This window comes from Etheostoma cragini, chromosome 23 (assembly GCF_013103735.1).
Source record: "Etheostoma cragini isolate CJK2018 chromosome 23, CSU_Ecrag_1.0, whole genome shotgun sequence".
Classification (NCBI taxonomy): Eukaryota; Metazoa; Chordata; class Actinopteri; order Perciformes; family Percidae; genus Etheostoma; species Etheostoma cragini.
The window spans coordinates 655,761-668,779 of NC_048429.1; the positions used below are offsets into that span (position 1 = coordinate 655,761).

Here is a 13,019-nt window from a genome sequence, read left to right on the forward strand (position 1 = left end):
CATAGGCACAGGCTAATTACTGCTAACTAACATGCTAGTTAACATTAACATAGGCACAGGCTAATTACTGCTAACTGATTGTTAGTTAACATTAACATACTGTAGCCTACTATACGGTGATTTGTTAGCCTGTTTTTATAAAAACGTCTGCTAGCCTTTTATGCATTGTTGTGTTTCTTTAGAAATAAACAACGGATAAATAGAGTCTTTAAACCCTTCAGATGTAAAGTTATTCGCTGTCAAAGTGATGTCAAAATGAATGGGAGTCAATGGGATGCTAATGGCAGGTGATGGCTTAGTAGCATTAAAATGGTGCCATGGTAGCTACGCTTAGAGAGGAGAGGCTGACCCCCCTTGACTGGGAGGCCCAAAAAAGATATTTGATCCATTTTGCAAGCTGCCGACTTAAAACCACTGGGGTAACCAGATACTCCACAACACTATCGTTGTGTTTGTGTTTGTTTGTTTTCCCAGCATGCTCCCTGAATCTCCTCCTGACTCAATCTCAGAGGCTTGTTCACCCGCACAGATACCAGGTATGGTTCACAGCTTAAAATATGTATATATATATATATAGAACACTACTGTAGTGTTATATATATATATATATATATATATATATATATATATATATATATAGAACACTACAGTAGGCTTTATGCCAGTGTTGTTTTCAATGAAAAAACAAAATCAAGGGACATTTAGAATAGATAAAAATGTGCTAATAATTGCGAGTAAACTATGAAATGAATGTGATTAATCAGGATTAAATATTGTAATCATTTAACAGCACTAGTTTTAGTTAAATAGCATTGTCTTTTCCCAAAGCTCAGCAGCTCAAATTCACACACTAAAGTTTGCAAAAGTTTAACTACGCACAAAATCTTCACAAAATGTATTTCTTTATGCTTTTGCAAGCAGAGAGAGACATGAACCTGTTCCGTTAAATATACTGTACTTCTCTTAATTGGCAGACTACCAATACAAGCCACCTTATTGGTCGAACCAGCAGACCCCCCCTGAAGTGTTCCAGCCATCCCACCCGCCTGCCCCCTTGTCGTCCTGTTGCTTTAAGGACCGAGGCCCCGCCTTCGCCCACCACGAGCCGCTGACCCACGAACAGCTCCACAGTTTGGGTCTCACAAACATTAACATCAAGTCTGGGACTGCACCTGGTCCCCGTCCCCCCCTGCAACGACACCCACACCACTCACCTGAAGACACACACTACCTGAATCCAGAGAGCTGCTCGCAGGTTTACACCCCTCCCACACCACCTTACCCACGGTTGCACCCATCCAACAGCTTTGTGACACCCTGCACGGGTCCGGTCCTGGTCTCAGATGTAGCCACGCCCCCTTCAACCTGTCTGCTGGGATACACGTCCACGCTAAACACCTGGTAAACACACCTCCAGCATTGTCAGATTTGTGGCTTTTGTCGCCATTTTGTCCTTTTTCCACAATGCCTGGCTGAAGAAATATGTCATAAAAAGGAGCTTGAAGTAGCAGCCTGAGTTCCTCTGAAAAGGCCCCTTAAAGCCAGAGACTTTATCAAAGGCTCTGGATCTGGACTCTAGCTATTAACCAAGGAACAGCCGAAAAAGACTCCAGAGGACCTCAAGTTGTAGTCCAGTTGATTATAGGACAGAAATTCAATTTATGTACAATTATTACATTTTTGGTCATATTTATTCCTGACCTAATGAGGTAAAAACTAACTTTCTGATGAACAAAGCTACTATAAATTAACTCTTGTGATAAAAAGACAACATGGTGACCTTGTCAGTCAGGGACTGAACTCTGAGTCTGTGTAATCCTGCTTTAGCTCCCCAGGGAGTAAAAAGAGGAGGAGATCTGAGTCTGAGGACCCATCAGCAGGACTTGAGGCTTCCTGCAGTGAAGGAGACGGGACTCAAGGTAGCAGTACAGGGAACAGTGGAGGTGGTCTGGGATCCTACCAGCTGCTAACGTGGGAACAGTATATGCTGGAACATTGGAGTACTTTATACGGCAGCAGCTACCAGACACTGTGAGTATAAAACCAGCTGATCTGGGTTTTTAACATCAAATCTGGCCAATAGTTGTTGAGATATCTTGCTCTGGACAGAACATCTGATATCTCCATCCTTACACCAAGCACCCGCTCCTGCCTTTCCAGGTCTCCGCTCGCCTACCACGTTGACACAGACAAGGGCTTCAACTATTCTGCAGCCGACGAGGCCTTTGTCTGCCAGAAGAAAAACCACTTCCAGGTCACGGTTCACATCGGCGTGGCTGCAGAGCCCCGATACGTCCGAACGCAGGGCGGGCCGCAGCCGGTCGACCACTTCCAGATTAAAGTGTTTGGGATTAAGGTGCGTACGAGACACTTCGACCCTTCTCTCTACACTCTTAGACTAGCAACATGTAGAAAAAGAAGTGTTTGTTACATAGGCAGTAATGAGTTAAGATAAATTACACTAAGTCTGTTTGCAATCTTCAATAAAAGGCATAAAACTCGTCCACAACTTTGAATGAAAAAATTTAAATTTCCTCTCAAAACTAATTGATTTCCAAGCCCAGGGACTACGGGAGGACATTAGCAATTCACTACAACCTGGGAGAAGACATCTATTAATGTATTCGTGCATTGTCCCTGTAAATAAATTACACAACTGAAGATCCATATCAGTTTGGTTCTAGTGCAGATCTTGGACCAGGACATATTTAGCCTGGTTTAGCATTGAAGCTACTTGAAGACCAAGAATCTAGAGTCTCTAGAGTTGTGTTAACAAACTACTGTCAACAAAACCAAATCTGGGAAGAATTGGTGACTTACTAGTATCTTACAAAAGCCATTTTGGCTGCTCGAGAATCTGGAAAGCTGCTGAATATTGTGGGGACCACAACCAGCAGGTTCAGTGTTCAGTATTTCTTCTTCGTGATACCTGTACGTCTCCCTTCTTACAGCTGGAATCTCCAAGCCACCACGTGACTATCGAGCAATCTCAGCCGGACCGCAGCAAGAAGCCCTTCCACCCTGTCAGGTAGATATCGTATTATAAAGTATTGCTTATATGCACCATGGACAATTGCACTAGCTTCTAGGTAGTACTTGGAAGACTGTGTGTACTACGGGTGGACCAGTACACAGAAGTCATGGTTTGGTTCATACCTCGTGTTGAAGCCATTACACTGATTTTTGTTTTATCATCTTCACATGCATCTAATTTATAATCATACAGATACCTATATTCATATGATGCTGATTACAATTACTGTTGATCATGGTGATGATGATGATGACGATGACGTCAGGTGGTGTTAACTCTATATGTAGACCTTACCTGAGCCAGGTGTGTGTGTGTATGACTAGAGAGCTGAAAGACAAACAATTTTTCAACCGCATTTTGTGAGCATTTTTTGTTGCTGCTGCAGTTATGAAATAAAGAGACAGTTCGTTGTGACACTACGAACAAATTCGCGTTGATTTACTGACTGCTCTTACACCTCGGTTCAGACATCACGGCTTGGTTCTGTACAATGGAAGGGAAAGCAATACAAAAATGCCGAAGGTTATTTGTTTTTATTGTGTCTCAGGCCGGACAACCTGGTCTCACACAGTCTATCTCCTGAGCTAGCTGCAGCAGCCTGAAGTGTGTAAAGTCAGATGTAAACAGTAAAGAATGAGTACCCCGTGATTTCAAAATAAGACATACAGCTATAAAACTGAAAATGCAGTAGGTCTAAAAAGTAGGACCAAACTCTAGGATGTTATTTACAGAAACCCAACAGTTCCCACCAAGAGAGAGCACTAGGCCACAGAGACCAGGAAACACTTCCTTTAAGAGATGGAATCCTCAAGCAGAACCATGGCTTAGGGTGGGGGGGCATCTGCCTTGACCGGTTGGGGGTGAGAGAGAGAGAGAGAGAGAGAGAGAGAGAGAGAGAGACATGGATAATTGTGGTGCAGGAACATGGCGGCAGCAGGTAACTACAACCACAGATCCAGACTCCACAGCTGCAAAGCCACAACCACCTGCATGAAACGATAGGAGGAGAGGGGAGAGGGGCAAGACTCTGGGAAAGGGAAGAAGTTGAGTTAGTAACATGCATTAATGGGATGAGGTTGCATGCTGATGGAGAGAAGGAGGAAGAGAGAGGTGCCCAGTGCATCATAGGAAGTCCCCCGGCAGTCTGGGCCTTAAGCGGCGTAACTAAGGGATGGTTCAGGACTCTCTTGAACCATCTCTAACTACAAACTCTATCAAAGAGGAAAGTCTTAAGCCTACTCTTAAATGTGGAGACAAAGTCTGCCTCCTGAACCCAAACTGGAACCTGATTTCACAGGAGAGGAGCCTGATAGCTTAACGCTCTGGCTCCCATTCTACTTTTACAGCTTCACACAGACATTTTTAAAACATTAAATTACGATCTCCAGGGTCAGTCTACCCGGCGGCAAAATCACCAAGGTGACGCTCGGCCGGCTCCACTTCAGCGAGACGACGTCCAACAACATGAGGAAGAAAGGGAAACCCAACCCGGACCAGAGGTGCGTGATGGGTAACCAATGAAACCGGGAACGCCACTGAGACCTACGCGCTGACTCTGTGTTTGTCTGTAGGTATTTTCAGATGGTGGTCGGTCTGTACGCCGCTGTGGTCGGGGGGGAGATGCTCCTCCTCACGGCGCTGCTGTCGGAGAGAATCATCGTCAGGGTAACAACTCGAAACCCATGAACTAATGATCAGGGCTGTAGGACTCGAGTCCGGACTCAAAACCGTTTTTCTGTGGTCTCGGACTTGTCTCGGACTCGCTAGTATTTGGACTTGGAATAGTCTTGATCTTGGACACTGGTCTTGCCCAATATGGCTTTTGGGCTTTTGGTCTGGACCGAGTCCAGGTGTCTTTGTTATGTTGATAATGATATTGGAGGGAAAGTGAAACCCAAAATGATTGTCCTGATACTGTCATGCATAAGACCTTTATTCTGTCCCGGACTCGGTCTTGAACCTCTTTGGACTCGGTCTTGACTTGGACTCGACTAGTCCTGGTCTTCGACTTGTCTTGGACTCGACTTAGGTGGTCTTTACTACAGCCCTGATTAGTATATAGACATATTAGTGTATATATATATTGGTATGTAGATCTATTACTATATAGATGTATTACTATATAGACGTATTACTATATAGATGTATTATTATATAGATGTATTAGTATATAGATGTATTGCTATATAGACATATTACTATATAGATGTATTATTATATAGATGTATTAGTATATAGATGTATTGCTATATAGATATATTAGTATATAGATATATTAGTATATAGATGTATTAGTATATAGATGTATTACTATATAGATGTATTATTATATAGATGTATTAGTATATAGATGTATTAGTATGTAGATGTATTACTATATAGACGTATTACTATATAGATGTATTAGTATATAGATGTATTAGTATATAGATATATTAGTATATATAGTAGATGCCAAAGAACCACATAGTCATTATACAATACTTTCATTTCAAATCCATCTTGTATCCTTTTAATAATCCCTTTAATATTCCCTTTAATATTCCCTTTAATAATCCCTTTAATATTCCCTTTAATATTCCCTTTAATATCTCCCCAGGCCTCTAACCCGGGTCAGTTTGAGTCGGACGGAGACGCCATGTGGCAGCGCGGGGGGGTGCAGGACTCCGTGGTGTTCCAGGGCCGCGTGGGCATCAACACCGACTCCCCCGACGAGGCGCTGGTCGTCTGCGGCAACGCCAAGGTGATGGGCGCTGTGATGCAGCCGTCGGACTGCCGCGCCAAGGAGAACATACAGGCAGTAAGACGACGACATCATCTTAATGACTCCTCCCCCTGAGGGTCTGACACACACACACACACACACACGTGAGGACAACATGAAGACAACATGGGGACAACATGGGGACAACGGGACCATGCTTATCCGCTGGTTTCTACTGGTAAACCTGCTTGTTTCTACTGGTAAAACATGCTGGTTTCTACTGGTAAAACCTGCTGGTTTCTACTGCTAAAACCTGCTGGTTTCTACTGGTAAACATGCTTGTTTCTACTGGTAAAACCTGCCGGTTTCTACTGATGAAACCTGCTTGTTTCTACTGATGAAACCTGCTTGTTTCTACTGGTAAAACCTGCTGGTTTCTACTGGTAAAACCTGCTGGTTTCTACTGGTAAAACCTGCTGGTTTCTACTGCTAAAACCTGCTGGTTTCTACTGGTAAACCTGCTTGTTTCTACTGGTAAAACCTGCTGGTTTCTACTGTTAAATCCTGCTGGTTTCTACTGGTGAAACCTGCTTGTTTCTACTGGTAAAACCTGCTGGTTTCTACTGCTAAAACCTGCTGGTTTCTACTGGTAAACCCTGCTTGTTTCTACTGGTAAAACATGCTGGTTTCTACTGCTAAAACCTGCTGGTTTCTACTGGTAAACCTGCTTGTTTCTACTGGTAAAACCTGCTGGTTTCTACTGGTAAAACCTGCTGGTTTCTACTGGTGAAACCTGCTGGTTTCTACTGGTGAAACCTGCTGGTTTCTACTGGTAAAACCTGCTGGTTTCTACTGGTAAAACCTGCTGGTTTCTACTGGTGAAACCTGCTGGTTTCTACTGGTGAACCCTGCTGGTTTCTACTGGTGAAACCTGCTGGTTTCTACTGGTGAAACCTGCTGGTTTCTATTGGTAAAACCTGCTGGTTTCTACTGGTGAAACCTGCTGGTTTCTACTGGTAAAACCTGATTGTTTCTGCTGGTTTCTACTTGTTTCTACTGGTAAAACCTGCTGGTTTCTACTGGTGAAACCTGCTTGTTTCTACTGGTAAACCTGCTGGTTTCTACTGGTTTCTACTTGTTTTCCAGGTGGACCCCGAGCAGCAGCTGAAGCGAATTACTCAGATGAGAATCGTAGAGTTTGATTATAAACCAGTGTTTGCCTCCACGATGGGAATAGACCACACCCACCAGACAGGTGACAGGACACATTAATACAGGAGATAATCTATAATCTATAATCTATAGTTCATCTATAATCTATAATCTACATTAATACAGTAGATAATCTATAATCTATAGTTCGTCTATAATCTATAATCTACATTAATACAGGAGTTCATCTATAATCTATAATCTATAATCTATAGTTAATCTATAGTTTATCTATAATCTATAATCTACATTAATACAGTAGATAATCTATAATCTATAATCTACATTAATACTGGAGTTAATCTATAATCTATAGTTAATCTATAGTTAATCTATAGTTAATCTATAGTTTATCTATAATCTATAATCTACATTAATACAGGAGTTAATCTATAATCTATAGTTCATCTATAATCTATAATCTACATTAATACAGTAGATAATCTATAATCTATAATCTATAATCTACATTAATACTGGAGTTAATCTATAATCTATAATCTATAGTTAATCTATAGTTAACCTATAGTTAATCTATAATCTATAATCTACATTCTTACAGTATTAATCTATAATATTTCATCACATTGTGTCATAACGACCCGACGGCGTGATGTTCCAGGTATAATCGCCCAGGAGGTGAAGGAGCTGCTCCCATCAGCGGTGACGGAGGTTGGAGACGTCTCCTGTTCTGATGGAGAGAAGATCCATAACTTCCTCATGGTGGACAAAGTAATCTCCTCCTCCTCCTCTTCCTCCTCCTCTTCCTCCTCCTCTTCCTCCTCCTCCTCCTCCTCCTCCTTCTCGTCCTATAGGTTCTTGTGCAGTTGACATAGACTATGTGTAGAAACTGAATTGCCTCCTCCTCCTCCTCCTCCTCCTCCTCTTCCTCCTCCTCCCCCCCCCCTCCTCCTCCTCCTCCTCCAGGAGCAGATCTTCATGGAGAACGTGGGGGCGGTGCAGCAGCTGTCCAAGCTCACCGACAACCTGGAGACTCGGATCAACGAGCTGGAGGTCTGGAACCGCCGCCTGGCAAAACTAAAGAGCCTGACGGGCAGCCTGCGCTCCACCGGGTACCTCCACCCTTTATATTACACAAACACACATACACACACACACACACACACACACACACACACACACACACACACACACACACACACCTTTATCTTACACATATATGAACTCATTCATCTGCTGTGACATGAATCCTGTTGTTGTTATAACAACATTTGGTTTTAACCCTCATGTTGGCCTCATGTTGTCTTCATGTTGTCCTCATGTTGTCCTCATGTTGCCCTCATGTTGTCCTCATGTTGTCCTCATGTTGTCCTCATGTTGCCCTCATGTTGTCTTCATGTTGTCCTCATGTTGTCCTCATGTTGTCTTCATGTTGTCCTCATGTTGGCCTCATGTTGTCCTCATGTTGTCTTCATGTTGTCTTCATGTTGTCCTCATGTTGCCCTCATGTTGTCCTCATGTTGTCCTCATGTTCCCCTCATGTTGTCTTCATGTTGTCTTCATGTTGTCCTCATGTTGTCCTCATGTTGTCTTCATGTTGCTCTCATGTTGTCCTCATGTTGTCCTCATGTTGTCTTCATGTTGTCTTCATGTTGCTCTCATGTTGCTCTCATGTTGTCCTCATGTTGTCCTCATGTTGTCCTCATGTTGCTCTCATGTTGCTCTCATGTTGTCCTCATGTTGTCTTCATGTTGTCTTCCTGTTGTCTTCATGTTGCTCTCATGTACTCATGTTGTCCTCATGTTGTCTTCACGCTGTTAGTTCGGATTCACCAACTGTTCTGAGACTCAGAATAAGTGATTTCAAAATAAAAGCTGGGCTTCTGTTGTTTCCTTCAACAGGACAACCGGGACACACAGCGGTGGGCCGATGAGTCCCGACGCGTGCACGCCTGGGAAAGCCCAGAAGGAGTCCTGGAGTCGGAAGTACAGACACTGTCTGCAGCATAAAGTCTTCCAGGCCAGCGTCCTGACCCTTGTGGCCACCATGGCTTTCTGGTGAGGCGCCATGTCACTTCCTGTTTTCACCACAGAGAAGTCTTTTGTTAATTAGAGAAGAATGTATTTGAATATTTCGAAGTCCCATGACATGGTTCTCTTTGGATGCTTTTATATAGAACTTAATGGTCCCTAATACTGTATCTGAAGTCTCTTTATATAGACCTTAGTGGTCCCCTAATACTGGATCGGAAGTCTCTTTTATATAGACCTTAGTGGTCCCCTAATACTGGATCGGAAGTCTCTTTATATAGACCTTAGTGGTCCCCTAATACTGGATCGGAAGTTTCTTTATATAGACCTTAGTGGTTCTTAATACTGGATCTTTTTTCATGCCATGGGACCTTTAAAACAATGTGTGTGTGTGTGTGTGTGTGTGTGTGTGTGTGTGTGTGTGTGTGTGTGTGTGTGTGTGTGTGTGTGTGTGTGTGTGTAGCATCATCTCTATCACCTCTCTGTACCTACTGAATTTGACGGAGGAAGACTTCAACATGAACAGGTAAGAAACAAAAGAAGAAGCCATTTTATTATCATAATCAGTATTTGCTGATTGTGTTTTTTTGTCTGTTAGTAACGGCAGCGTGGTTCCTGTGTCGACCACGGCCTGGAGCAGCACAGGTAACCAACAACGTCACAACACCTGTCCTGCATGTAGGATCCAGTCTGAATGTGTACACGGATGATTGGGATAATCAAAGCAATGTGGGATCATGTGAAGACAGCCACTGATTAATTAATCAGTGGATAATCCGTAATTAATTTGGAATTAGAAAATGAAATGATTTGTTAAAGGTGTCAAATAGGGCTGTAGTCAAAACCACCTTAGTCGAGTGCAAGACAAGTCCAAGACCAGGACTAGTTAAGTCCAAGACAAGACCGAGTCCAGGAAAGAATAAAGGTCTTATGCATGACAGTATCAAGACAATCATTTTGGGTTTCACTTTCCCTCCAATATGATTATAAACATAACAAAGACACCTGGACTCGGTCCAGACGTAAAGCCCAGAAGCCATATTGGGCAAGACCAGCAGCCGAGACAGAGACAAGTCTGAGTCCAAATACTAGCGAGTCTGAGACAAGTCTGAGACCATAGAAAAACGGACTCAAGTCCGGACTCGAGTCCAAGACCGGACTCGAATACTACAGCCCGGGTGTCAAACGAAAAATTAAAAAACTGATTCTGGTGTGACGATTATTCTCTGTTAGTTTTTTGGTCACCAAACAAAAAACAAGGTCTAATTTAGTTTCTTTCAATCTCATTTTTGGGGGGTTTTCCTTCCAAAGAAAGTAATCAAGACAATGTGCAAAAGTAAAGTAGTAAATCTACCAAAATAAAAGCACGTGACCATTCACATATTGACTTTCACCTGCAAATATGGATCTTTTAACAATGTCAAATTACAGAAGAAGTTTAGAGGCACTACAATTACTTAACTGTCTTCTGCTTTTTACTTTTCCAAATGATCCAAATCCATTTATAAACATATTAACAGCAATGCTAACTGAAAGAAAAACTCCCACTTCTTTCGACCAGTCCCAGCGACCCGTCCCCCCGACCGCTGGCCCCCCGACGTGGACTTTTGTGATCTGCTGTACTGTGAACGGGTGTACTGCTGCCCTTCGCCTGCAGGGGGCAGCAAGGGCTCCAACACCACCTCCACCTCCACCTCCACTACATCAGCTGGAGAAGAAATGTCTTATGTGGCAGGTAACCACAGGCCCACGTTCACCCCGACAAAACGTACACTCTAAGAAAAAAATCCGTAAAATAACAGAACATTTTCTGTTATTTAATGGTGTTCCTACAGTAAAAAAACATTACAGAATGATTTGGCGGAGATGAAGTTCCCATAATGCAATTCAAAGTGTAAATTAACAGAAATATACCTGTGAATCACGTACAACGGACAATTTCTGTTAAAAGAGAAGAGACAGACAGAGTGACATGTAGAATTGCAGCAGAGGGTGTGGAGCAGGAACGTGGAGGCAGCAGGTGACTCCAACAACAGACCCAGATCCAGAACCACCTGCAGGAAAGATAGGAGGAGAGAGGGGAGGGGCAAGAGAGCACAAGACTCCAGGAAAGGGAAGAAGTTGAGTTAGTAACATGCATTAATGGGCTGAGGTTGCATACAGATGGAGAGAAGGAGGAAGAGAGAGGAGAGAGGCAAGAGAGCACAAGACTCCGGGAAAAGGAAGAAGTTGAGTTAGTAACATGCATTAATGGGCTGAGGTTGCATACAGATGGAGAGAATTCAAGCTGGGCTTTTATTGTGTAGGGAAGACACGGAAGAGCCAATGTTTGGTTTTTTTTCAACCTTTTTGTGCGATTGTTTAATTTTATTGACAGTTTTTTCAATATATATATATATATATATATGATGTCCAACGCTGTCCAAAATGTCCCTAATTCTGAACACCAAGTGTGAAGTAGATTGGAGATATTTAAAAGACAATGGACACACACACACACAAACACACACACACAGATGCTCCTTGGTTTATAGTTATAGATGATATATCTATATATATATATATTAATTGTTGGTGTGCTTTTGCTCAACAGAAAGAAGACCAGAAGACTTTTACGACAAGTTGAAAAACGCCCAAGATTGTGAGTGTTCGCTTTCTACTTCTTTAATTACAAAATATAAATATATATAATATATATATATATATAAATATGTACGGTATGTTTGAAACATATGTAAGCTAAAAGACAAACGCCTTTCCACAACAAAAACAAAAATGACCGCTACGTTTCCTCAAGTTAGATGTTGAGTTTTTGAATGTTGACGTGTCCGTTTGTTTTTTGGAGACACAGAAGACAGCGTAAAACTGGGGGGAGGGGGGGGGGGTAAAAACAGCTCATTGTAGCCCAACGTAGGGGAGGAAGACAGCTTCTTCTCCACTTATCTACTCAAGTAAAAATAGAGTAATTTAAAACTACTCCTAGAAGTATAATGTTTTCAAAAACGTAGGTTTTGTAAAGGTAGTGTAAAGGTCTTGTAAAGGTAGTGTAAAGGTAGTGTAAAGGTTTTGTAAAGGTCTTGTAAAGGTCTTGTAAAGGTTTTGTAAAGGTTTTGTAAAGGTCTTGTAAAGGTCTTGTAAAGGTTTTGTAAAGGTTTTGTAAAGGTCTTGTAAAGGTCTTGTAAATGTAGTGTAATGGTAGTGTAAAGGTTTTGTAAAGGTACTGTAAAGGTAGTGTAAAAGTAGTGTAAAGGTAGTGTAAAGGTATTATAAAGGTAGTGTAAAGGTAGTGTAAAAGTAGTGTAAAGGTACTGTAAAGGTAGTGTAAAAGTAGTGTAAAGGTAGTGTAAAGGTAATGTAAAGGTAGTGTAAAGGTCTTGTAAAGGTCTTGTAAAGGTCTTGTAAAAGTAGTGTAAAGGTTTTGTAAAGGTCTTGTAAAGGTAGTGTAAAGGTAGTGTAAAGGTAGTGTAAAGTGTAAAGGTCTTGTAAAGGTAGTGTAAAGGTACTGTAAAGGTAGTGTAAAGGTCTTGTAAAGGTAGTGTAAAGGTATTGTAAAGGTAGTGTAAAGGTCTTGTAAAGGTAGTGTAAAGGTAGTGTAAAGGTCTTGTAAAGGTAGTGTAAAGGTAGTGTAAAGGTATTATAAAGGTAGGGTAAAGGTATTATAAAGGTAGTGTAAAGGTCTTGTAAAGGTAGTGTAAAGGTATTATAAAGGTAGGGTAAAGGTATTATAAAGGTAGTGTAAAGGTAATATAAAGGTAGGGTAAAGATATTGTAAAGGTAGTGTAAAGGTATTATAAAGGTAGGGTAAAGGTATTATAAAGGTAGGGTAAAGGTCTTGTAAAGGTAGTGTAAAGGTAGTGTAAAGGTATTATAAAGGTAGTGTAAAGGTCTTGTAAAGGTAGTGTAAAGGTATTATAAAGGTAGTGTAAAGGTATTATAAAGGTAGTGTAAAGGTATTATAAAGGTAGTGTAAAGGTCTTGTAAAGGTATTATAAAGGTATTATAAAGGTATTATAAAGGTAGTGTAAAGTTATTATAAAGGTAGTGTAAAGGTCTTGTAAAGGTAGTGTAAAGGTATTAT

The 13,019-nt window shown here is 41.6% G+C and overlaps 1 protein-coding gene across 1 annotated transcript in view; it reads left to right on the top strand.

Annotated features, from left to right (window-relative positions):
* The window catches only part of LOC117939053 (myelin regulatory factor-like protein), a 21,758-nt gene that overhangs the window by 2,652 nt on the left and 6,087 nt on the right, over positions 1-13,019 (top strand). Inside the window, exons 3-18 of the mRNA XM_034864096.1 lie at positions 475-536; positions 975-1,401; positions 1,828-2,031; positions 2,161-2,356; positions 2,952-3,028; positions 4,423-4,533; positions 4,606-4,699; positions 5,634-5,834; positions 6,885-6,993; positions 7,573-7,682; positions 7,878-8,023; positions 8,813-8,968; positions 9,405-9,467; positions 9,540-9,586; positions 10,503-10,676; positions 11,535-11,582. Of these exons, the coding sequence (XP_034719987.1) occupies positions 475-536; positions 975-1,401; positions 1,828-2,031; positions 2,161-2,356; positions 2,952-3,028; positions 4,423-4,533; positions 4,606-4,699; positions 5,634-5,834; positions 6,885-6,993; positions 7,573-7,682; positions 7,878-8,023; positions 8,813-8,968; positions 9,405-9,467; positions 9,540-9,586; positions 10,503-10,676; positions 11,535-11,582 (2,225 nt within the window). The remainder of the gene's footprint in view (positions 1-474; positions 537-974; positions 1,402-1,827; positions 2,032-2,160; positions 2,357-2,951; positions 3,029-4,422; positions 4,534-4,605; positions 4,700-5,633; positions 5,835-6,884; positions 6,994-7,572; positions 7,683-7,877; positions 8,024-8,812; positions 8,969-9,404; positions 9,468-9,539; positions 9,587-10,502; positions 10,677-11,534; positions 11,583-13,019) is intronic.